The sequence below is a fragment of the Cryptomeria japonica genome, chromosome 10 (genome assembly GCF_030272615.1).
Source record: "Cryptomeria japonica chromosome 10, Sugi_1.0, whole genome shotgun sequence".
Lineage (NCBI taxonomy): Eukaryota > Viridiplantae > Streptophyta > Pinopsida > Cupressales > Cupressaceae > Cryptomeria > Cryptomeria japonica.
The window spans coordinates 880,912,626-880,939,175 of NC_081414.1; the positions used below are offsets into that span (position 1 = coordinate 880,912,626).

A 26,550-nucleotide genomic window follows, 5' to 3' on the forward strand; every position below is an offset into this window, starting at 1 on the left:
CTACAATAATCTATGGATTAAAGAAATTTTCTGCAGGATCTTCCTTACTAGATTTAGCATTTAGAAGCATTATATCACACTTTGACTTCCTTTTGAAATTGTGAAATCAATATAAAATATAATGCACTACACATGTGTCTTGACTTGAGAGCTGCAGTATCTAACTTTAAATTCCATTTTCATTAACTAGCATAAATTTATTAAATCTTTATCACAAGTAATAGCAAAACAATTTCTCCTCTTCAACTCTCCCATTTTAACTTAATGATTTTTTATTTCCAAAGTAAAAAAAAATCATGTTCACATCATCTTGCACTTTTTCCTCAAATGTTAATATTAACTCTCTTTCGAACAACATTAGAGCTTGAAAGTTTTTTTTTTATCAGGAAGAAGTAAAATTTAACAAGTACAGCATTAGATACAGGTGATCAGTAATTACATCATATACAGCTATGAGTAGCAAATGCATTAACATAAGCAGCTGTTCATAAGCAAATACATCAAACAGATACAGCTAATCAGCAAATGCAACAACAAATATTTAAGCTTTTCATAAGCAAATGCAGCAACAAATGCAGCTGTTCATAAGCAATTGCAGCTTGAAAGTCTTTTACAGGAGTGATACATTATTGCAAACTTAGGAGGCTTGAATATAGAAAATAATCCAAAATATACGTCTCTGTCTCCTAGTCGCTGCTAAAAAGTGTTCAAACCCACCAGTCTTTTCAATCAGAAGACGTCCCCTTTGCTCGGCAGAATGCCATTATTGCAATTTGCATCCCATTTAAAGAGAGGAGACTAGAAGAGACAACCTGTGCTACTTATTTGGGAAATGGATATGTATTTGCCTTTACCCGCAAGCTTGTCACGAGCTAAAATAATCCATACAATTCTTCGCAGATCAAAACGGCATCATCATTTGATTCCTTGCTCTGCGAAAACAGAAAGACATTGTCCCCCTTCTACCCAGCCAAAACCTAACATCGTAGGTGTTAGACCTCTTCCACCTTGGCGATCGCTGTTTGTGGGCATCTGCAATGCTTTGGATGACATTATCGACACAGCACTCGACACACCGCTCACGCCGCGAGATCGTGCTCATCGCCATCCATTGCTCTCCTGCAAAATATTTTATTGAGAAAATAGCCGCGGTGCAATTCACAGTGGAGAATATTCGCATCAATCTCAACTTGGGCATAGTGGTGAGAAAACCAGTGTCATCCCGATCTCTTGAGCTTGGGGTGATCAACCAGCGTTTCGTGGGGAGAAGGAACCGATACGCTTACATGTGTATGGCCGCTGCAGGTGCACATATTCCTCAAATGGGCGGAGTTGTGAAGCTCGATTTTGAAGCAGCAGATGGTGTGGTTGCGTCCACAACTTTTGGGGAAGGATGTTTCTGCGGCGAGCCCTTCTTTGCGCCGTGTACTAACGACACTCAATCCGTAGAAGACGATGGATATATTGTGGTCTTTACACACAACGAGAACACGCGGATTTCCAAATTTGTGGTGATGGATGCGCAATCTCCCGCATTGGAAATCGTTGCCTCAATGAAGCTCCCGCAAAGGGTTCCCTTTGGCTTCCATGGCCTCTTCGTCTGTGCCACCGATTTGGCTGCCACTCAACGAGTCTAATCATTCAGGTCTCTTTTGTCTGTTCACTCTTCTACTTTATTGGCAGAAGGCCGCAGCTTGCGGTTTCTTAGCCTGCTAATAAGCCACTGTTGTATTTTGTATTATCACAGCGTTTGTAATTAGCAAGTCCAAACATGGTCAGGAACTTAGTAATGAGTGGTTAACTAGAGTATGCAAACCTAGTAAGTAAATAATGTCATGGAAGGAAGGACATTTAATTTGCAAAGATCAAGGGGACCTCGGAAAACTAGACGTGACAATCGAGACATTCACATCCAAGCTCGTAATCCGAGTAGAGCAAGTACACGCCAAGAAACACAGTTAAAGATTGGCATATAACGTAGTCTACTAAAGACCATGGTGAAATAATTATACCGAGTTTGGTTTGTTCTTTTTGGACAATAAATAGTGAAAAGAAAATATAGAATAGAATTCAAAGATTAAATCTTAATTTATGTCAAAAAAAAATGAAAAATAATTTATTTACAATATAAAAAAAAAAAAATATGAATGATATAAAGAATCAAATTTATCCAATGATTTTTATTGTATTAAAAGGTGGTTGTATTAAAAATGTTATTATTGAAATGAACGTGGTTGCTAAAAGCATTGCATACCAATACCCTCTCTAAAATTGATTCTTTTAAAATAGGTTAGAAATAAATGAACTTACCAAAAAATAAAAATCAATGTGACAATTAATGATTTAATTTACTAAAGACAATAGTGTATTTACAATGAATGGCAAGAATGGTATATAACAACTGACATTTGCAGAAAATATTTTTAAGCTATCTTGGCTGTATTACATGCCACCACCTCCTTTAGTTTCTCCATAATGGGAAGATAGCGGTGGTCATGTCCATATGATTCGATAAGGACAATAAGGTATATGATTGTACTATATATTATTAGTTAATATTATCTCTATATTTATATTTGAATAGATAAATATTAATATTAATTGCAAAAATAATTGTTTTCTATTGGTTATAAAATAAAGTATTTAATAACAATTTTAATGTATATTTATAAAAAAAATATTTTCATAAAAGATCAATGTATGTTAAAAATATATATTATAATAAAAAAAATCTAAATTATTTACTTGTAACAATTAAATTTTAAGAATAAATAAAATATTTTATGTGAAATTGTTCTGAAAAATTGTACATTAAATAATGGATTTAATGATGTAAAATCAAGAAAGTAAAATCAAGAAAGTACAAAAATATTTTATTTGTAATAAAAGTTATGTGCTTTGATAAAATTTCATTAATTAAAAAATTAAAAAAATTCATGTTGAAATATTTCTTTATAAAGTTTAACAAAAAAAACCAAAAATGGATCTACATAGAGGGTGTCATGACTCATTATCTTAGATCAGCTTTAAATTATTAATTATTTGTTTGATATAATTGACATGTAATGTGCTATATGTTAAATATACTGATTTTAGTAGTTGGATAACATTAAAAATTAGATTATACAATTGTCTTTTCATAAAAGTACAAGTTGATTAGAAGTTTACACATATCATTATGTAATTGGCCACAATTATGACTACTTCTCAACAACAGGTATGTTATCAAAGGCACATAGGAATTATTAACTACCTCATCACTAACACATGCCTTTGCTAGAGTAGTTATCCTAAGCTCAAATATAAGCATAATTATCTTTCCTTGAAGCTAGTAGATTTTTTACTCATTTGTGAGCGTCAAGGTTTTTGCATCTAAACAACAACTATGACCTAGAATTTCATACCAACATCTTCCAAGGAGTTACCTTGTTTTCCTTGCATGTAAAAATAAATAATTTGCCTTATCATTTTAGTGGAATATATGTAGATTTTGGATAGCTCGATCTTTCGTGTGAATTCAGAATCACTTATCAAGCTTCTCAACTTCTAAACTTCTAATATCAACTTTTTCCATAGACATTGCATGTAGTTTTAATATTAGTCCCAATTCATGGTGTCCTCCTTTGTTTCCACCAATGGAGAAGGTTCTAGAAAAACCTTTATTCAAGACACTAGGAAAAAATACAACCAGTGTAAAAATTTAAAAGAATATACTACATTGAACACATGAATGTCCTTGTTTGAACATAAATAGTTGAAAAACAATTACAGAATTATAATTTTTTATGAAAAATAACAAAATTTGATAGATAATATTTATTAGATTTTTAAAAATATATATTGAATCTTAAGCGAAGATACATAAATTAATGCCTAACATTATCTTCAATTTATTCACAATTTGTATAATTAAAATAATGCTTTGTATGGTGATATATGGTATTTCACATAATGGTGTTTGTAATATTTGTGCAAATGTATCATCAATCTACTATGGTAGATATATGCATGCAAAAAGGAAATTGCTTATATAGATGAGTTACCTCTAAGGATCTTGGAAATTAGAATCTAAAAGTAAAACTCTCAAATGGACCATGCAAAGTGATTAATAGATAATAAAATTAGCATCAACATGGATAAAATGTCAACTTAGCATAGTGATAATATGAAAAGAAAATGCTATAATAGAATTATTGGTATAGATCCATACTCTATTGAAAGTTATGTAAGTGCATCTACATGCATTGTAGTCATTTTCAAAAACAAAGTCAAAATGTAATTGAGGGAGGGAAGATTGTAATTGGAAATGAACTTCATTAAAATGCTCACCTCTTCATCATGAAGACCAAAATATGGTGGATATAGTTGAAAGTGGTTTTTTTATTTCTTTGTAGAATTAACTTATTTTTCTCTTATCTAACATTCCATTAACTATAGGTTGTTGTGACATGAATGTCTCTGAATGATTTTATTATGATTTTATTATCTTTCTATTCTTTCATCAACTACACAATCTTGTTTTTCTACCTTTACTTGTTTGATTCCCTTACTAATACTTATCTGAATTCCTTCATATTCCATATTAGGTAAACATTCCATGAAATATTATATCATTTCTATTTTTTTTCTTTCCTCAAAGTCTCCTTCTAAACCTAAATCTAACTACATAATTATTAATGTCAAATGAATCTTTTTGAAATGCCTACCCAAGTGGAAAATAAAATTGCCAAATTGTCAATACTAATTTGTCTTCCCATAATAAAATATCCTTACCCATTTCTAATCTTTGTTGGCAATTTGGAGGAATTGATTATGTGTTTCATTGATGTTTGTCATTAATGTCAACACTATCTTGTTTGGCTATTTATCAGGTTTCGGTACAGTGGTTGGATTGTGATGTTGATCTGGAGAATATCTTTGGTATTCTCCGATATGTTTAGTTTGGTGGAACTGGTTTGGTTCGATCATTCACGTGCATGTCACATTCAGCTGGTTTGGGATTTGGTGATCTGGAAGCTATCATATATTCTAGTAAGCCTTTTGGTTATCGGTAAGAGTTTTACTGATAGATCTTTGTTGAAGAGCTTTTGATGGATTCTACAAGTGGTGTTGGTGCAGCTTCTAGAAGGTTTTTGGGATGCTAATGGTTATCATGTTCATGTTCCAGTTGATCGGTGGTGGTGCATTTAGCACCAGACCTAATGCTATTCTGTTAGGTTATGGACCGGTTTATATAACATGTTGGCAGATGCTCCCGGTGTGTTATTGGTTGGATTTATTATTTGGTTAATGTTGTTTTGATCTTAGGCCGACTTGTGTTATCATTGGTTTGTGGATTTATGTAATGGATTTATTGTATTATCTTTTAGGTGGTTGACCTAATTGTTTAGGTCTCGGGTTGGTATAAATATGATGTAAGATCTCTTTGTAGATCAATGGATGGATGGTGATGCGATTATCTTTGTGTGAATAAGGTTGTAATCATATGCAGAGGATCTGGTCAATCATAGGTGATCGAATTGGGTTTGTGTAAGAGGTTTAAGACCTTCGGTATTGAGCTTAACCGAAACTATAGTCAGGAATAGGAGATGCTATTAGAGAAGTTCAATCTTCTTTCCAGATTTTAGTCTGAAGATTTTTGTAGGTAGTGAGACTTCTTTTATGATGAGCAGTGTGCTCTAGGTTGTTGGCCTTCCTGCATGTGCAAGCCCCTTATATGTAATATTTATTCATCTGATCTATGGATATATATTGTGGGTCTCCAATCCCACTGTGGTTTTTCCTCATTGAGTTTTCCCATGTATAAATCAGTGGTGTTATGGTGTTCATCTTTGTGGTTGGATTATTACTTCTTGTTATATGCTTTTATGCTTACCGATTGCTAAGTTGTTGTGCTAATAAGGTTAAAATTAATCATTCCCAAAGAGCACTGATTCACCCCCTACCTCTCAGTGTTCTTGGATTCCAACAATTGGTATCAGAGCTTGGTGCCTTGAAATAAGTCTAACAACTTGAGGAAGATCCTCTATCCAAAATCTATGGAGATGAGTTTGAGGAAGGAACTTCGAGTAGAACTTGAAGACTATGATGATGAAAGGTTGAGGAACATGAAGCTGCAAGATGAGCTGAGATCTGTCAAGGAATTCATCTTTTCTCTATAAGAGAGGTTGTCATCTATGCAAGCCAAAAGGAAAGAACTCTGTGATCAATTACAAATTTAGGATGATGAAGAGAAGAATGCTCTTAAGGATCTATGTCAAAAGTTGAGTGAGGAGCTATACAAAGATACCTAGAAGACAAATCTGTTGACAGTGGATATTGACAAAGAAATCAGCATATTTTAAAAGGAGATTAATGACATAGCTGATAATATCATTGGTTCATCTGAACCTATATCAGTTATTGAATAGGAAATTGTTGGATTTGAAGAAAAATTGGAGAAGTTAGAGAAAGAGAAGGAAAGGTTAAAGGCAAAATCCAAAGAACTAAAGTGCAAACTCAGTCCTAAGTTAGATAATCTTATCTCTCAGTGGAAAGAAATCTTTGAGGCACTAATTCAAGGTCAAAAGACACTGAAAGAACAAATGTATCATCTCACTGGTATAATTAAGAGAAATGAGGCAGCTATGAAGGATAGTAACAAGTTTATTCAGAGCTTGAATTTGGTCTTAGCAAACTTATTCCAGATTGTAACCAACTAGTTACAAAGTTCAAGCTAAAAATTGCACTCATTTGAAAATTTTGACAATATTTGTCATTGATGTCAAAGGGGGAGTAGTAGGATAGAGAAAAATGGTCATCAGAGGAGATCAATTGCTCAGGAGGCAAACACATTTTTGGCAAAATTTTGGACTTCATTTTTGGATGCAGTTTTTGGATTTTTTGCATGAGTGTTGCCATCAATTCCAAAGGGGGAGATTGTTGGCATTGCACACTCCAATGAGAATTGAAGGTGATTGAAGGTGTTGTCATTGATGCCAACCTATCGACAACCTTGTAGCATTGTGGAAACCGACAGGCACAACCATCGACAGGCACAGGCACCGACACCACCACCGGCAGACACTTCACCAGGAGCGACAACAATGTTTACCGGCATCCCAGCCGAATGGAACAACCTTTTGTATTTAATTGTAATATCTTTTATAAGCCGACATGGCATATTGTAATAGACTCATATATGTATGAGGTCTTGTAAATCATTTTGTAATACGAGAGATATAAGGTAGCATGGATGTAGAAGTGATAAGCGAATATTAAGGCAGATTTTGTATAAGGGTTTATGGTTATAGTATGAGCTTAAACTAGTCCTAAACTTGGCATAGAAGATGTTGAATTATAGCAGAACATTATATTGGATTCTCATAATCCATTTTGTAAGTCAGTGAGACTTCCTTTTGTAATTGAGCAGTGAGCTCTAGGCAGTTGACCTTCCTGCATGTGCATGCCCCTCTTGTAAGTAATATACATTCATTGGCTAGTGAGTAAATATTGTGGGTCACAAATCCCACCGAGGTTTTTTCTACACTGGGTTTCCTCGTTAAACATCTTGTGTTATGGTGTTCTTTCTATGTTGTCTTTACTGTTCATATTTACTGCATTAATTCTTGTTTACGAGTACACTGTTGTTAACTGGTTAGACACTGATTCACCCCGCCTCTCAGTATCTTTGGGACTATCATCAATCCTAACAAAGAATTCTCTTAAGGATCTATGTTAGAAGTTGAGTGATGAAAATGGTGTCATGAAGAATGAAATGCAAGCCCTAACCATGAGGATGCCCAAGGAGATTGAAGATCGGAAGAAGAATGAAGAAAATCTTGCTAAATCTATAAAAGACAGATTTGAAGAATGCATAAGGTTGGGACATGAGAATGATATTTTGAGAACTAAATTGGTCCAATCCTAGAACAATGAGAAAGAGTTGGAAAGAATGGTAACAGTCCTAAGAGGTGATCTGGATGTTGCAAATGAGTACAAAGATAAGTTCAAGGTCAGTTCTGTAAAGCTTGATGAATTATTGAAGAATCAAAGGGATAGTGGAGACACTAGAGGTCATGGATTTGAGCATGAAGAATGCTCTAGTATTGAAAATCAGGATGATACATCCGGTTAGAAGAACAGTCGAGAGAATCCACCAGTCAACCAAAATCCGAGGTCATCGGTAAGGCAACCCAATGCACATAAATTTAATGGTAGATGCTTTGTTTGCAATAATTTTGTTCATATGGAAAGTCAATATAGAAATAGAGTCAATCCAAATAATAGTTCAAGTATCGGTCAGTGTTTCAATTGCAAAAAGTATGGTCATAGGACAACATATTATAGAATGAATGTGAAATGTCATGCATGTGAAAAGTTTGGACATCTGGCTAATCAATGTAGGTCAAGAAATGGTCAAGGTTGCAGTAAGGTAAATCAAAATAACAATGTCACTTGTTATGCATGCAACAAAGTAGGACATATTGCTAAATTTTGCAGAAGGAAGAACCTACCATTAGGGAATGACAAATCCAATGAGAAGGGAAAGAAAAAAGTTGATGATATTCAGAAGGAGCATGAGAAGAAGTGGATTAAAAAGACTGAAGGACAACCAGCTGAAGCAAACACCCCGGTTACTCAACTAGAAGAGGAGAATGTTCCTACATTGACAGGAAACTCATCTAGTAACTAAGGAATTAGCCTTGGGGGAGGAAAATTGATGATAGATCTTGCATTGCCCTCGGTAGTGGTTTGAAATCCAATTTCAGACTTTGGAGAAGTCAGTTTTAAGGTTAACCGGTGAAGATTTGTTGGATCTTGGATCTGGTTTGGTTTATCGGTAAGTCACTTTATGAGTTATGGTTTACATCTATAGTTAAGTACTTTAGAATCTTCGATAGTGAATTGGAAAGTTTGATCCTCGTTGTGATGAAGGGATATTTCTTGATTATTCAATTGAAAGAAAAGCATATAAATGTTATAACAAAAGATTGCAGAGAATTGTGGAGAGTGCTAATGTTAAGGTATATGAGTAGTATGGAGGTCAAATTAGAACTTATGAAAGAGAACCGGAAGTGGAAATGATCATAACTGATCCAGTAATACCTATACTGGAATAGAATGTTGAACCAGTTACCCCGACAGTATCAGAAAATTCAATAGTAACTAAAGATCAAAGCAGAGAAACAAAAAGTCAAAAGACTCCTAGGTATGTAAGGTTGAATCATTCCGAAGATTAGATCATTGGAGACAAGAGCAAAGGAGTGATGACAAGGAGAAGGTTGGAAGCTGAAGAGGTATGTTTAATTTCTCTAATTGAACTAACATCAGTAGTTGAAGCATGTAAGGATGATTATTTTATGAAAGCTATAGAAGAGGAATTGGATCATATTGAAAAGAACAACACATGGAGTTTAGTTCCCTGACCTAAAAATAAGAATATTATTGGAACTAAATGGGTTTGTAGGAATAAATTGAATGAAGATGGACAAGTTGTGAGAAACAAGGCTAGATTGGTCTGCAAAGGATATTCTCAGAAGGAAGGAATTGATTATGTTGAATATTTTTCTCTGGTAACAAGGATTTTTCAGGTATGTTTTGTGGTATCCTAAAGATGATGACTTCACACTATGTGCATATATAGATACTAATTGGGCTTGAGATAAAGATGACCGGAAAAGAACATCTGGTGGAGCTTTCTTTCTTGGAAAGAAACTTGTTTCATGGATCAGCAAGAAATAGTCATGTACTTCTTTATCTACTACTAAAGTTGAGTATGTTGTTGTTGCTACTAGTTGTACAAAATTTCTATGGATGAAGAAAATATTAAAAGACATAAGGGTAGATTGTAATGAACCAGTAGTTATTCACTGTGATAACTCTGTTGCTATTGACATATCAAAGAATCCAGTATTTTATTCTGAGACAAAGCACATATCAATCAAGTATAACTTTTTGAAGGAAAAGGTGGAAGCAAATGAAGTCAAATTAGTTTATGTGAACACTAAAGAGTAAATTGCAGATATCTTCACTAAACCTTTACCCAAGGAATCATTCAAGTACTTAAGAGATAGACTAGGGGTATTTTTCCCTCCAGTAGAGACTTAAGTGATGTTCATTGGCATTAGTACGGTATGCATTATCAGAACTATCATTCATTCTGGATTGATGAGTTGGTGCCACTACTCAGGGGGAGTATTTAGCTGTGTGGTTTAGAGGATAGATATGGTTTTACTTTGATGTTTATGTTATATTTATGACATTGATGTCAAAGGGGGAGAGATATACATGTGAAAAATAGAGCTTACTAGAGATATCAGTCACAAGGGGAGTTTGGTTTAGTCTATGGATGCTTAATTGGTACAGAGATAATTGGTTCAAAACTTCATTGATATAATCATTTGTTGGATGTCTTCCATTGGGGGAGACTTGTTTGGCATTTCTTAGCACTTGGATGCTTTTTACATCTATTGTTGCCATCAATGCCAAAGGGGGAGATTGTTGGCAATTTTGAGGAATTGATTATGTGTTGCATTGATGTCGACACTAGCTTGTTTGGTAGTCTATCGGGTTCCGGTAGAGTGGGTGGATTGTGATATTGATCTGGAGACTATCTCCAGTATTCTCTTGTATGTTCAGTTTGGTAGAATTGGTTTCGTTTGGTCATTCACATGCATGTCACATTCAGCTAGTTTGGGATTTGGTGATCTGGAAGCTATCATATGTTCTAGTAAGCCTTTTGGTTATCAGTAAGGGTTTTACCGACAAAGCTTTGTTGAAGAGATTTTGATGGATTCTACAAATGGTGTTGGTGCGGCTTCTAGAAGGTTTTCAGGATGCTAATGGTTATCATGTTTGTGTTCCAGTTGATCGGTGGTGGTGCATTTAGCACCAGACGTAATGCTATTTTATTAGGTTATGGACCGGTTTATGTAACATGTTGGTGGATGCTCCCGATGTGTTACTCGTTGGATTTATTATTTGGTTAATGTTGTTTTGATCTTAGGCCGACTTGTGTTATCGTTGTTTTGCAGGTTTATGTAATGGATTTATTGTATTATCTTTTAGGTGGCTGACCTAATTGTTTAGGTCTCAGGTTGGTATAAATATGATGTAAGATCTCTTTGTAGATCATGGGATGGATGGTGATGTGATTATTTGTGTGTCAATAAGGTTGTAATCATATGTATCTGGTCGATCATAGGTGATCGAATTGGGTTTGTGTAAGAGGTTTAAGACCTCTGGTATTGAGCTTAACTAGAACTATACTCAGGCATAGGAGATTATATTCTAACAGTTCAATCTTCTTTGTGGATTGTAGTCCAAAGATTTTTGTAGTCAGCGAGTCTCCTTTTGTGATGAGCAGTGTGCTCTAGGATGTTGGCCTTCCTGCATGTGTAGGCCCCTTATATGTAATATTTATTCATCTGATCTATGGATAGATATTATGGGTCTTTAATCCCACTATGGTTTTTCCTCATTGAGGGTTTCCATGTATAAATTAGTGGTGTTATGGTGTTCATCTTTGTGGTTGCATTATTACTTATTGTTATCTGCTTTTGTGCATACCAGTTTCTAAGTTGTGCTAATAAGGTTAAAATTAATCATTCTGGGAGCACTGATTCACCCCCCGTCTCAGTGTTCTTGGATTCCAATAGTCTTAGCATTACTAAACATTTATAATGGTTATTTATCAAAGAGATAGATAATGCATATTAAGTGCTTACATTTTATATTCATTATAAAAAATTTAAAATTGTTAATTAGTTGACACATTCAAATATAAAAATAAATAAGTTAAAAATCAAATAGAGTATTAAATTGTTGGAATTGAAGTTGTCATTGATGTCAACATGTGTGTGTGCAGGTCTGATAAAGTTGGAGATGAGTTTATGTGATCAGGTTGATGGTAGTGATCAAGTTGATTGATTTCATATGTTGGAGCGACTTGCAGAGATCATAGTGATTAGGCTAATGGATTAGAGTAATAAATTGTTGTAGATTCCCACAATTCCATATGATGTGTTTAAGAAGTCCTTGTTGGAATTCTTGAAGCTGGAGTTGTGAAAACAACAAGTCTTGTATATTGAGGAAAATTCTCTATGTTATATTGAACAAGTGTTGAGCTGCTCAGATGATTAGATCGGGATAGTTATACCAATCTGTGTTGTGTAGATAATATCTACTCAGGTGGTCATATCGAAATAGCTAGGTTGATACTAAATCGTGAGGAGGAAATTGCCATCAGCATGTCATGCTGATGTCAGGTCATTTGGAGTTTCTATTTTTGTCGAATCAGGATAGCAATTTTGATCAAGTGTTATGTAGGTGAAGTGAGCATATCGGGATAACAATCATGAATACAAAGTATGTGCTACACATCGGAATAGCTAATAAAGGAGGTGAAACAAGTTTGTGTTATGTTGACAGTGTTAACTACTCTGATATTAGTATATCAGAATAACTTATGTCGACCAGGAGACCAAGGGTGTGTATCGGGGTAGCTACTAAACACATAATGAATAAATCCCACTATGTCAATAGACATAGCTATTCCGACAAAGGAGAATGAAGAGAAGACTCCCTGGTAAGGTCATCGGAGTAACTATGTCGATGAAGGTTCAAGTTGAGTCATTGGAACAAGTGTGTACAGATGGTATAACATCTAAAAGCTAATTCGATAATGTTAGTTGTTCCGATGGGTGTGCATTTCAGAGTAGCCTATGTCGATGAAATTTGTCACCATGGAGTATGCATTTCGGTATAACCTATGTTGATGGGGTTTGTCATTGTGGAGTTCTGAGTTTGGAATACCTATGTTGATATTGAGAAGATAACAGTATGTCCTTGGTATAATTTTATATGTTGATTTAGCATGTTCTACCTATGCCGATAGTGATGATCATTTTTGCATGATGATTTGCGATCAGGGTAACCTACATCAATATAGTCAGTCAACATGGAGATTGTGCTTTGGGATAGCCTATGGCGATAAGGGTAATCAAAGGTGAATTCTTCATCTGAGTAACTCATGCCAATGAAAGGGATCAAAGGCATCAAATGGTCATCAGAATATGTTTTTAAGGTAGTGTAGAGGCACGATTTCACCCCAACAGTTAAAACTATACCGATACAACCTTAAGAAACTATCGGGATAACTATGGCGATGAACATAAGGGAAGAGAGATCTAGTTGAAAAATAAGCATCAAGATATGTGTTTAATTGTAAACCCGATACGTGCGGTATGTTTGCATGGTAAGAAAGATAGTAATGGCATGAAGATTAATTGATCAGAGCCGCTCGATTGTCCATGTGGATGCTTGACCTGATTCGATCGAGTGACTTGGATGTAGATTAAGGAGATTAAGAAGACTTTTAGGATACGTTGCATGCCAACATACAGAGTCCTATGTTGCAGATGACCGACCTTGACCATTTGATATGGACATTGATTGTGATGAAATGTGTGCTCCAAGTGGTCAAATAGAAATGTAGAATGTTGAACAAGGTGTTGACAGTCAAGTGAAGTTGTTGTTGATTCAAACAGGGAAATTAGTTGGTGATTTCATTAATGGTGATCTAGTAGCAAACAGGTGCGCGACTCAAGATGATCAACATGCAGGAGATCAAATCTTACAAACAAGCGACAAGATTGGATAGGTAGGTGAAGCAGTTGAACTTGCAAGATTGTATGGACAAGTAGCTGAGCAGAAAAAAATTATATATTGCAGATACATGCTGACCGAATGAAGAAGCATTTGATGAGATTTGACAATGGTAGTTATGGTAGGTGAGTTAGCAAATTTGTGAGGATAAGTAGTAGGGCAGGAAGAGTAGAACATAGAGATAATGTGGCATGTAGAAACCCCACGGTGACGATTATGATCAAGACCTTCTAATTGAATCTTGTTGATCGATGACTCAGGTTTAAAGCTAATGAAGGATACAACTTGGCATGACTGGGAATTTGTGTTGCTTGATGGAAATGGAAAACTCACTAAGTAAACAATCTACAAGATACATTGGAATGGATATAGACTGTAGGGTAGTGAATGTGATTTGATAGGGGGTAGTTGACTCACTATGTAGATTTATTGTTTAGCGAGAGAAGAGGGTGTTGCGATTAGTTATAGAACTAGAGACATAGAGTGTAGTAACAGGATATAACAAAGTATGGAGTCATTGTGGTTGTAGGGTGAAAATACAAAGAGGTGGGGTAGAGAAAACAGAGCAGAGAGATAGAGGAAAGCCAAAAAATAAAAAGGAGGAGAGTGTGGCAGCAGGATAGAAAAGTGAGTTGTTTGTAGACATGAATAGAAATAAGAGATCAGAGAGTAGAAAAATAGAGAGCTGAGAGTAGAGCTGAAAAAGAGAAAGAGTAGAAACAGATAGAGAGCAGCAAGCTAAGATTCAAGTCTAGGGACTATGAGCAGAAATGAGTGAGTTTAATCTCAAGATAAAAATACTTGTGAGCTGCAAAACCTCATTTGCAACAAGGTGTTTAAACTGTATTCATTATATCATAATTGTAATCTTCGAGTGGGTGCTCAGAGTTAGGGTTTGGTTCTCCTTTGGGTTGTAGGCCATAAAACTATAGGGGTTGGTGCTCCTTGGGTTGGTGCCCTAAATGTTGTAATAAATTTTTAACTATGAGGCTGGATTGGAGCAATAGACTCCAACAACATTTCTCACTGATGTTTTTCCCCACCGTGGGCTTTCCTCGTATCACTAGTACATTTGGAGCAGTTTTTCGATGACTGTTCATCAAAATTAAGACAACAAAACTTCAGAATTCTACCATATTTGTTTGTCACTATTTTTTCGTCAGTGATTCCGATGACGAGATTCACGTCGAAATTCAGGCACACCATGTTGGAAATTTCTATGCACCAGTGGTATGTTTTTTTGATAAGGAGACATCTAAATTCTGACCTTGTTGCATCCTTTATCATTGTAACCTCTACCGATGACCGTTTATATATTGTTGTAACCTTTGCCAATGCATTTTTACTTTGGAAGTGTCCATCGAGATAAGTCTTACCGATAGCCTCATCGGCTATCGACAAGACAAGATTTCTCCATTGTCACTAGGCAGCATGTTTTTTTGACGAGGAGACATCAAAATTTTGACCTCGTTGCATCTTTTTGTCACCATAACCTTTGTGGATGATCCTTTAACATCGTAACCTTTGTCGATGCATTTTACTTTTGCTAGTTTCCATTAGGATAAGTTAGCAAGACATGATTTCTCCATTGTCTCTAGTGTGTGTTCTATTGATGGACTATCTTCAAGGAACTGTGAGGATTTTGACAATCAAGACGATGGAGGAGGTTGCATCCTATGACATTTTTTTCGTCACATGTATGGAAACATCGTTGGTTGTCTTGTGGTGTTCATTGGAATTCTGACCTTTCCCAACATTTAAAAAAAAAATCTCGATTGCTTTTGTCTACACCCAGGACCCTTTATCGTCGTAACTTTTGCCGATGCATTTTACCTTTTGCTAGTGTCCATCGAGATAAGTCATACCGATAGCCTCACCGGCTATTGGCAAGACAATATTTCTCCATTTTCATTAGTGTGTGTTATGTCGATGGACTTAAATAGTGTATGTTATCCCAATCACATGCTTCTACTCGTCGATGTTACCACTGTGATGAATTTTGCTGATTACAAATGATTAATATCAGTAGCATTAATATCAGTGAGCTTACGAAGGATTAAGCATAGTAGGTACTTCATTATCAAGAAGAGAAAGATAAAATAGCTACAAGAATGCATGAGAAGACTTATCATAAGGAAACATAATAGTAAATGCTAAAAATATCTTGCAACTAGTACATAAAGCATTCATAAATAGTCATACAGATAATCATATTGTTGTTTAAAAATACTATCAAAGGAGGATATTATAAAGATAGAGACCTAGAACTTAGTATGCAGTCATGGATAACAGTGTAGGGTTAGGTATAGTCCTCAACCTTGTTTAAAGGGCAACATGTGATAGTGCATGTGCCTAAGGAAAACTCTACAAAGTAGTGAGCAACAAGACTATCAAGAACAATATCTCAGTCTTAGGCATACAAAACTCAAGAAGGTAATGATTAACAAAGAAAGCACTTACAAAGATATATCTAGTCATAAAATATAATCATCTAAGTTGGAGACATGAGAATATTGTAGAAATCAAAGTAGACAGTGCATCATAAGGCATACACTTCATTTCAAGGCCCCAAAATTAAGGGCAATACAAGGAGATTCCATCAATGCCAATTGTAGTCCATAAAATTCTTATTGCAAACAAAATCAAAGACAAAGTACAATCATACAGAGATAAGAAGATCAAGTCTATCAAAGAAAAAATAATAATTCAAAGGCATTCAAAGATGTAATAGTCATAAGGCATGCACAGAGGCTCAATACAATGATGATACAATGTTGTAGACCAATAATGATGAGTGAAGAATAAGGATTGTGATAGAAATCAAGTTCTAATATAGAGACACATGACAATAAGTTTGAGATTAGACAATGCAACATGGAGATATGATCACCTTCTATGAGAAATGAAAGTGCAGTCATGATAGTATTTTTTAGTAGATTGAACTACCATAAACATGCACATGGAAATGACTAAAGGGTGGTAGTTTCAGCTAAGTGAACTTCAAGTTAGAATGAAATTTCTTAGTATCATTCATCAGTTCAGGCATTAGTTTTTAGAGAAAATATGGATTTCTCAGTTCATCATTAGTTTGAGGCCTGACAAGGTTGAGTTTTAAGGACAATTTCATCAATTCTACATTAGTTAGAACCCCCTCATAGGTCATACATGAGACAAGACAACTTTTAGATAATTTAATAGCTAAGTTACCAATTTGGGTATGCATACAGATACGAAATCGACAAAAAATAATCCTTGGGTATGGGTACGAGTGCGTTCATACACACACATACACATATATGACATAAAATCTACTCCAATGATATAAAAGTAGTTGAGAGCAAATGTAATCTTGAATTTATTTAGTTTATGATAGACTGAAATGAAATCAAAGTAAACACTCATACAGTGAATTGCATAGATGTAGAAACTGATTTGATTAATGATTCTCAATTAGGTCTTGAAACCCCTAAAAAAATATTGACAATACTAGAGCTAGTCATCAATATAGTAGGATGACAAAATCTAGTGATAAATAATGCTTATAACTATTGGAAGATCTCAGAGTTGATTACTAATCAATATGATAACTAGTTGACCAATAAGAAATCACTAATAGCAGTTTCACATCCTTATGACAGTATGAAGAAATCAACAAAAATAGAAATAAAGATCATATTGCACCAATGATGACATGTTGTGCATTTATGACAATTACAATTTGAATAGTAGTTTGGGTTAGATCACACCCCTTACAAAAGGTTGCGACATATATGAGATAGCAATTTGAATTATACACTTTGCAGCCAACACTGCTTTATTAATTTGCCCCAAAATTAGGCACAATAGATGATGAATAATCACTGAGGACTCAGCCACCTAAGAAGGACCTTAGAGGAATCTAAGGGGAATCAGGCTCAGACCAGGACTCAAGTAGAATCAAAATCAGGATCTAGGGGTTTTAGTGAATAATCAGTAACTTAGTTTAACAGTTAGTTTCCAATAGTTCTACCCCCTTTTATGCATGCTCTTTCTTCAAATTTGACCCAAAATAAACTCAAAATGAACAATGAATGAACAAAATGAGGCAATGTGTCTATTCTAAAATTAAATGAACAAATGTTAAGGAATGAACAGAGAAAGTATGTCTATTCTAGAACAAAATAAACTCACACAACCAATGAGGCATGCATTCACTTGTAATGGGGAACTGTCTTGTAGAAGCATGTTCACAACCTACAACACTGAATATGTAACCTGAAAACAAGATTCTTAGCATCAATAAGATTAACAGTGGAGCATAATGAAATATTGAAAAGTGCGTTACTTTATTGTGCTTCTACTTGTTTCAAGAATATTTTAATATTCTCTAGTTAACAGGGACAACCACGTGAATGTGGAAGCTCATTTGCGCACTGCCCCCCCCCTCCCCCCCCCCTCCCCCCCGCCCTAATATCACTCTAAATTCCCCGTTAATGTCTAACATTATTTCATCCATTAATGAAACATAACATTCATTCATTATCACATAACATTCATTAACATTCATTAACACGTAACATTCATCAAAATTCATTAAAATTCATTACCATGTAACATTCATCAACATTCATTAACACATATCATTCATTAACATTCATTAACACATAATAAAATTCATTAACACATAAAATCCATTTGCTAACATATAATAAGATTTCAATCATTTTTTTTTCTTTCTTTTTGAATCTTGGAGGTAAAGACTAATTGGACCATTGTTGTCATCATCATTTGTCCCCTCTTTAGTTCTTCTGCCCTGTGCTCATGATCTAGTTAATGTATGCCTAGTCCTATACTCACAATGAGGATGCATATGCAAAGGGGGGTTGGCTACAATAACAATGAAATGGGTTAAATTCATGAGTTTTATTATTATTGTTACAAGTATTCCATTAATTAAAATAAAATTACAGGGGTGCTCTTTACCTGATGGGACCACATCATCTTCCTGATCATTTTGTCTAGCCTCAGCGTCAACATCCTAAACATGCTCTAAATCCTTTGGAGTTGAAACACGAAAGGTTACATTAATCAATACACCAGTTGTAATTAAATTCATTTAAATGAATAATAGTGGTCACATTTACCTGGTGGGGCCCCATCATGTTCTTGATGTTGTCCACCTGGATCATGCTCAACTTTCTCACCATGGTCTACATGATCTAAAATAAAATGAGGGCTAGCTGACACTCTATCTATTTCCATCTCCTATGGGTGGCATGGTTCTACTATTAGGACATCATGAATAAATTATGTAATGGCATTTGAATTTAATACACAATGAATTAATCATGTGACCATATATATAAGTGAAATAAATTTCTATCAAGAAATTAATATCAAATAGATAATATTCTAATCACATACCAATACATTTTATTCATGTCATTGATCTTATTCTTCATCCAACTCATCATCATGAACATCATCATCATCATCATCATCATCATCATCATCATCATCATCATCATCATCATCATCATCATCATCATCATCATCATCATCATCATCTTATTCCTCTTCATGAACATTTCTGTCTAGAACATCATCAACTAATTGTTGATCGTGATCATCATCTACATCATCTTCTACTTATTCGGTATCTTCTTCTTCCATCACATTATACTTTACCGGCCTTCCTCTTGGATCATGTCTAACAACAAATGACCAACCCGGTTTATGAGAAAACTCTGAGTAAAATACCTGCTCACATTGACTTGGAAGAACATAGGGCTCATTTCTAGCTCGCTCAAATGACCTTTATCAACCATTGTAAATCCATTATCATGTTCAATAACAATTCTATCAAGATCATTTTCATTCAATCGTAGCTTGTACCATTGGATGACGAAAAGAACTAATTTGAAGGACCTAAAGTCACACTCATGTATATCATCCAAAATCCCATAGTAGCAATTTTCTGAGACACGAGAATGTATGTTGCTTCTAGATGAAACATTAGTCACTTGAAATACTGTACTTATTCTAGAATCACAATTTTTCTTCGTCTCGTCCAACTTTTTGATGCAAAATTTATGACCATTGCACCACATAGCCTTGTGGTGTTTCACCTGCAAAATGTCAAACATATATAATATGTACATCATTACAATTGGAAAAAAATTAAATAATATGGGTGATTAATATATTTATACGTACATGTTTATCTCTTAAACCATATGCTAAATCAATTTCTCTTTGTGTAACACTGGAATCTCCATTACGGTGAGCTTCTTTAACCAATGAAGCCATACCTTTCCATGTTAATGCGTAACCGTATTGTTGACATCATTCAATCTATACCATCATCCAATCAATATTGTTTGCAACATACAAATGTAGTGCATCCCACTCTCGACCAACTATACAAAAAATAACTAGAAATTTACAACTGAAGTATATTGAAGATTACAAATAAATTAACTAAAATTTACATATTAAAATAAATGAAATATCAAATAATTACCTCTCACTTTTCTCATTGTACCTTTCCCCATCAAGTTGTCCCCTTCAAATTTTTTAATGGAGTTGGGATCCCAAATACGATCTACACGGATCTTTGTCACGAACTTAGGAAGGTATTTAGTAATGTACAACATAGTCTGGTATACCATGTATCCCTCCACCATATAACCCTTAGGATAATCTCTTTGTCGAACCAAAGACTTCAAAAATTTCAAGTGCCTCTCAACCATCCACATTGACCTTGTGTGTATAGGTCCACACAATTCAATCTCCTCAACTTGGTGTATGAGGTAGTGTTCTTGTGCATTGAAAAACGTTGAAGGTAGGCACTTTTGCATTTTACACATTAGATGAGGATTTTTTCTCTTCCAATATTTTATATCTTCTTTATGGATTTATTTAGATGACAACCACCTACAAGAGATTCAAGACCCAAACATATTAATGAGAATTTACAAAATAATATACAATATATTACATAACAAGTAATATCACTAAAACATGAACAAATATCACTACTTACCTCATATATTTTCTAAGATCATATATAACTTGCTTGACATTATTGTCGAAGTGGTCTAAGAGAGATAGAGGTAGAACGTACAGCAACAATTATAAAACAATATTTTTCATTGTTTTCTAACATAATACAATGAAAAGTACATGCAATATACAAATATATAGTAAATACACAAGAACATGAATTACCTTAATGAAGGTATGCCAATCATGCGTTTGCATCCCTGGCCCAAATTCACTTTTCTTTGTTATGAGATTGTTTATGTTTGCAGCAAATCCTGTGGGAAATTGAATTTTTCATATGACTTCTTTTATAACATTGCTTTGCTGCTCCATTAATAACTAAGTAAGGGCAGTTATATTAATTTGCTCTCCATCGATATTTGATTGAATGACATTTTTCGTTGCATGATTGGATTCTTGAATGCCACTACCAATTTTGACATTTTTTTCTTTGTCACACCTTCCATCCAAAATTTTCCATTATGTTTCTAGTATATTCTTTCCAATATGCATAGTATCAAACAATGCACAATTCATAGCTACTTGTAGTATGGAAACCTACTAAATTGTATGGGAAACTCTTTAGTCCCTTTGGAAGGTGGTCATTAATGCCTTGATGACCTTCACGAGGCATATAATATGTTAAAAAAGTTAACAATGACGATCATCATCAATTACATCATCAGTAAACAAAACAAAATATAAAAATACAAATTCCAAACATAAACCATTAGATGGAATGACATTATCTTGACGATTAATTCTATTATATTCCAACTTCTATAAGTGATGTGTCATTCTTCGTGGCTTTGATGTAGTCTCTTCTTTCCCATTGAAAAGATGTTTTTCAGCATTTCGATACTTATGATTTTTGTGGAGGAAGTTCCTATACTCATCAAACACCTTCTTTCCTAAACTTTTTGAATAACGGTATTTCATCTTTGGACCACAAACTGGACATGCAAATTTCTCCTTTGTTTGAAGACCTGCATGATCATGTATAATTGGATTAAATATGATATTTTTTTATATTTATAATTATGCACAAGTTGATCACTATAACATACCAAAAAAATGTGGTAGCTCTAGGGAATCATGAATTGTCCATACAAGCATTGCATAGAATTGAAATTGTCTTTGTTATACCTAGTTGAATGAACAAAACCATTACATAATTATTATGACTATTTTGCTGCAATATTTATAATTTAATGTGGATGAATATTAAATAAAAAAATACCTGGAACAATCATTGCCAACATTATGTGCTCCCTCTTTATTGACATCTATGGAGTAATGTTATTGTTGATAAGAAAAACATGCCACACAGAGTAAGTAGATCTCATCTCTCCAAATGGATTGACACTGTCCACTGCCAATGAAAGTCTAAGATTACGAGGTTCTTCTTTAAAGTGTGGCCACTTTTCATCTATTTCTATTAATAAAAAACCATCCCTAGACATTTGAATAATGTCATCTTGACTTCTATTGCATGCATGGTAATTCATAATTTGCTCAAATCTTTCGCACCTAAATAATGATTGCAAACATGGAATGATGGGAATATAACAAAAAACCTTGTGAGGCACCTTTTTTGTTAGTTGATCTATTCAATATCTACTCATATGACATTCAGGGCATCTTGTTGCAAATTCATATTTTTTATGATATATAATATGATCATTGGGACATGCATCTATTGCTTGATACTCCATTCCAATATCTTTCATAATGGTAAATAATTTTTGATATGAGTGAGGTAGAATATTTGATGGTGGTAACAAAAACTCACCTATCAATCTACAACCAAAAATATAATTTGTTAATATAAAGAATCTTAATGGTGCATGTTTCAACCTTTATTAACTATAATGAAATAACAACAAAAATAGATGAAAAAAGATGACATATATGACATACCTTAACATACGTGAGATTGTTTTGTTGGATAAATTGTTCATAACCTTCAAGTTCACCAACAAAAATACAACAGAGAGAAGAGTTATTTGGGATCCTTCGTAAAGGGGCTCATATGCCTTCTCAAGTAGAGGTGCATCATGAACAACATCAAAGTCATCTTGATCATCATGATCAGTTGCGCTAGCACTAAATGTTTCATGGATCAATGCATTTGTACCATCATCTTCAATTATATTTTTTGGCGCATGATCATCTTATTTCATAGGATCATTATCTTTAGCTTCGATATTCACACCTCCATGTTCCTCCACTTGGAAAACCACATTCTCTGGGTTGTGACGATCCATATCATGTGCCCTAGGGCACTCCACCTATATAAAAATGATCGACATAAATAAACCATGATCATGATCTCATCATCAAGTGATTTCTTATGTATATAAATCATTAAAATGATGTACAACCTAAGTTGGCCTAGTGGTAGAGAACTTGTGTTCTTAAAAGAGAGGTCACAAGTTCAAATCCCAAAGGGGGTAAGGTATATACACCTCATCGGCTTTGGCCCATTACCTATCAATTTTTATTTTTTTTGTTAAATTGATATAATGAACAACTTACCAATGGATGATAATCATTCCCACCTTCAATGTGACCATGCTTCCTACAATGTTTCTCAGTTGTTGTGATTAGAAGTCTTATATTCTTTAAGCCCTTACAATTTTTGCAAGGACAATAATATTTTTCATCACCTTTTGTTTTCAAGCTAGACTACAATCTAGCAATTATCTCCTTATTTTGTTCTTTGCCAATATTATCTGACATGATCTTTCTTCACAAGCAAAAAAAATCAAGCTATGGAAACTTCTATCTATAACCTTCACAAACTAAGAAAAATGATGTCATAAGTACGAAAGTATTCTTAGGACTAGTTATAAAGAACTTGAAATGTTATTTATGAAATGACATTTCAATATAATATAAAAATTTGAAATACTTAAACATTAAAAAATTGCAAAACAAACTAGAACCATTAAACATTCAACATAGTAACATCATGAACAACATTCATTGATAGATCACAAGAGCAACAACTATATTACAACAATGTCAAAGCACTCTGATAAGATCAAAGTAGTGATAAGGTCAAGAAGGTTCACAAAGATTTGAGGGATCCTATAGCCTCTCTACATCACTAGGATTCTCTAGAGTTTGCAAACTAGGGCAAGTAGTAAGTCAAGAGTAGCTACATTTAAAGGAGCCTGAAGGTGACCAGCTCCCATCCATCTATGATTTGGTGCCCATAAACCAACCATCAACTACAAAGCTTGAAGTTGGCACTAAGATGAGACAAGGCAGACATATATCCTGTCAAGGTGCAGATTGGAGAAAAGAAATCTTAGAAGATATTTCTTGGAGTGATAAAAATTGCAAATGTGATTGTGGCTACTTATCAAATGGTTTTCAAGATTCCTTTGAAGCAAAAACATGTGTTGTTATCAGACGGTAGATATGGATGATCTTTCACTTTGATAAATTTTGCCAAAATGTATGCTTCAGAATATCTTAAAGAATAAATAGGAATAGTGGAGTCCATTTTTGTGTTAGAGGTTTTGTTTAGTTTATATTGAACCCATTAAGTAGATTATAAACATTTGTATTCATAAGGAAAAGAAAAAGTTACCAAAAATTTGAAATTTGCACTATCGACAAAATTCAACCCGATGGTAACACTTAAGACAAGTAGAAGTATGTGATCAGGATAGAATACACCTATGAAGTCCATCAGCAGAACACACACAAGCAGCAATGGAGAAATCTTGTCTTGTCATTACCCGATGAGGCTATCGGTAAGATTATTCCTTATGAGAATGTTGAAAAAGATTATGTTGAGGAGACATAACATATCGGGAGGAGCTATGCCAAGGGAAAAGACCTCCGTGAAATTATGCCCATTGCCTGAACAAATTTTAAGCTATCATGTTGTCCGATGAGACTAGCGGGATAACTCGCCCTGATCAACAGGAAGAGAGGTCAACGACTTATGTTATCCTGATGAGTAAGAAGAAATCAGGAGGTTGTGAAATTCATCAGATCAACATATGCCAATCAACAGGTAATCTCAATGTATCAAAGAAAGGGAGAGAGTTATGTTGATGGCACCAAAATAAAATTACATCGAGGAGACTTGTGCCTATGAGCCGTTGTTAAATGAAATTTCAAAATTGTAGTAGAGGACTCTTATAAATGCTTGCATTGGGTTGAGAATCAACAAATTTGTGGAATTCTAATCATTGTGAGTTTTGCATTGAATACATTTTTTATATAATTGAAGTTGCTTGACATAAATCTCAGACAATGAAGGAAATCGGCAGAATAGAGACTTCTAGTTCGTAAAGGGTAGAGTGAGAAATTGCAGTTGCAAAAATGGAAGCATCTAGTTCTAAAGGGAAAAAGAGATAAGCCAAGAGTTTGGAGTTAGGAACTAAGAAATCCAAAATAGGAGAAGATGCCCCAGTTAGCTGTGAGGCCTCACCTTGACTCAGTCTGACATTTCAGTGGATTTTATATTTAGACTATTCTGGATAATTTATTTTGATGCATTTTGAAACTTAAAACTTATATGATTTCAGGATTTGGATAACATTGCTATATTTTGATGATTTACTTATATGCTTTATGAGAGAGAACACTACATGATTGTTAGATAAGATGATATTGCGATGATAAATGTCGTTATTGAATTTGCAGGACTTTACTATGATAATAGAATTTTGATGTATGTTTAAGTTTATGAGAATTAGGATGAATTGCTTATGTGAAATTGCTTGGATAAAAGATGTATTTAATTTGTTCAGATGTAAATTGTATGCAAGTGATGATGTGTATTATTATTCCTTTGAATTATATTATATGTTGATATTTGAAAGTACTAATGTGTAAATTGAGATGTGCCGGAAGTTATCCATGTGACCATGGAAATTTATGGAGAACCAAACCTAGACTTATGTATGTTCGTAAGCCAGGGGTTGTCTATTTGGAGAGACAACACCCCATTTGTGTTGTATTTTATTTGTAACAGTATATGTTGCATGTGTGTTAAGTGTTATTTAAATTTATTGTGTAAAATCCACAAGAGACGATTTCATGTTTTAAATTGTAAAAGTGTTTTATTTGTGTCACTTGACACATGTGTGGATTTAAGTTTAAATGTTTTGTTTTTGTCTCTTGGTGGGAAAGTGTTAAACTATAGCTTTTTCAATTAATGTAATGTGATGTCATAAATACCTTGGGAAAAGAATCCTTGCAGAGGTCAACATATGTTTGAGCCGAAAATAAACTTCAGAGGGGTTTAAAATGGGTTAAATGAACACCTAGGGGTAGTTTAATAGGGTTTCCTAAAGCCCATAAGGTATACCTAAGGGTTAGGGGTAATTTTAGGCAAGTTTCTACTCCTAAGTGACCTTTTAGACACTTTAAAATTTGGCTTTTCTGAGTTGTGCGAAAATTGAAATTAGAAGTTTGAACTTAGTTGTAAACTTTCCTATTCAAATGAGAGTTCTCTTTCCCATTCTGTCTTACTTTCCTCTTTAGTTTTTAGAAACTTGTGAGAACTGAGAGAAGGAGCTTCTTAAGCAAGAATTTGAAAATTTGAGGGTAATCACCCACTCTCCATTTTTGGAGACAAGACAACTTTTGAAAAAGAATAGAATAGATTTGAATAGAAAAATTTGGCTAAGGGTAGAAGAAGAAGATCCATGGAATTGGGTAGCTTTTCCTCAAATACTATTCTACCTTTGGGTAGATTAAGGTTGGTTACATTCTTCTTTAAATAACTTCTGTTTGCATGTGTTTTGAAGGTATGTTGGTGTAAGAACTCTATTTTCTTGTGTCTCTTTTTTGGGAATTTTATTTGGTATTTTGCATTATGTTTTGTATGTGTTTTTGGGAGTTTTTCAAGAC

The 26,550-nt window shown here is 34.2% G+C and overlaps 1 protein-coding gene across 1 annotated transcript; it reads left to right on the forward strand.

Moving 5' to 3' along the window:
* Window positions 1-1,286: 1,286 nt before the first annotated feature.
* Window positions 1,287-1,637, forward strand: LOC131026733 (zeaxanthin 7,8(7',8')-cleavage dioxygenase, chromoplastic-like). The gene has a single exon (XM_057956671.1). It carries the CDS (start codon window positions 1,287-1,289, stop codon window positions 1,635-1,637), a length of 351 nt encoding a protein of 116 aa, XP_057812654.1.
* The last annotated feature ends 24,913 nt before the right edge of the window (window positions 1,638-26,550 follow it).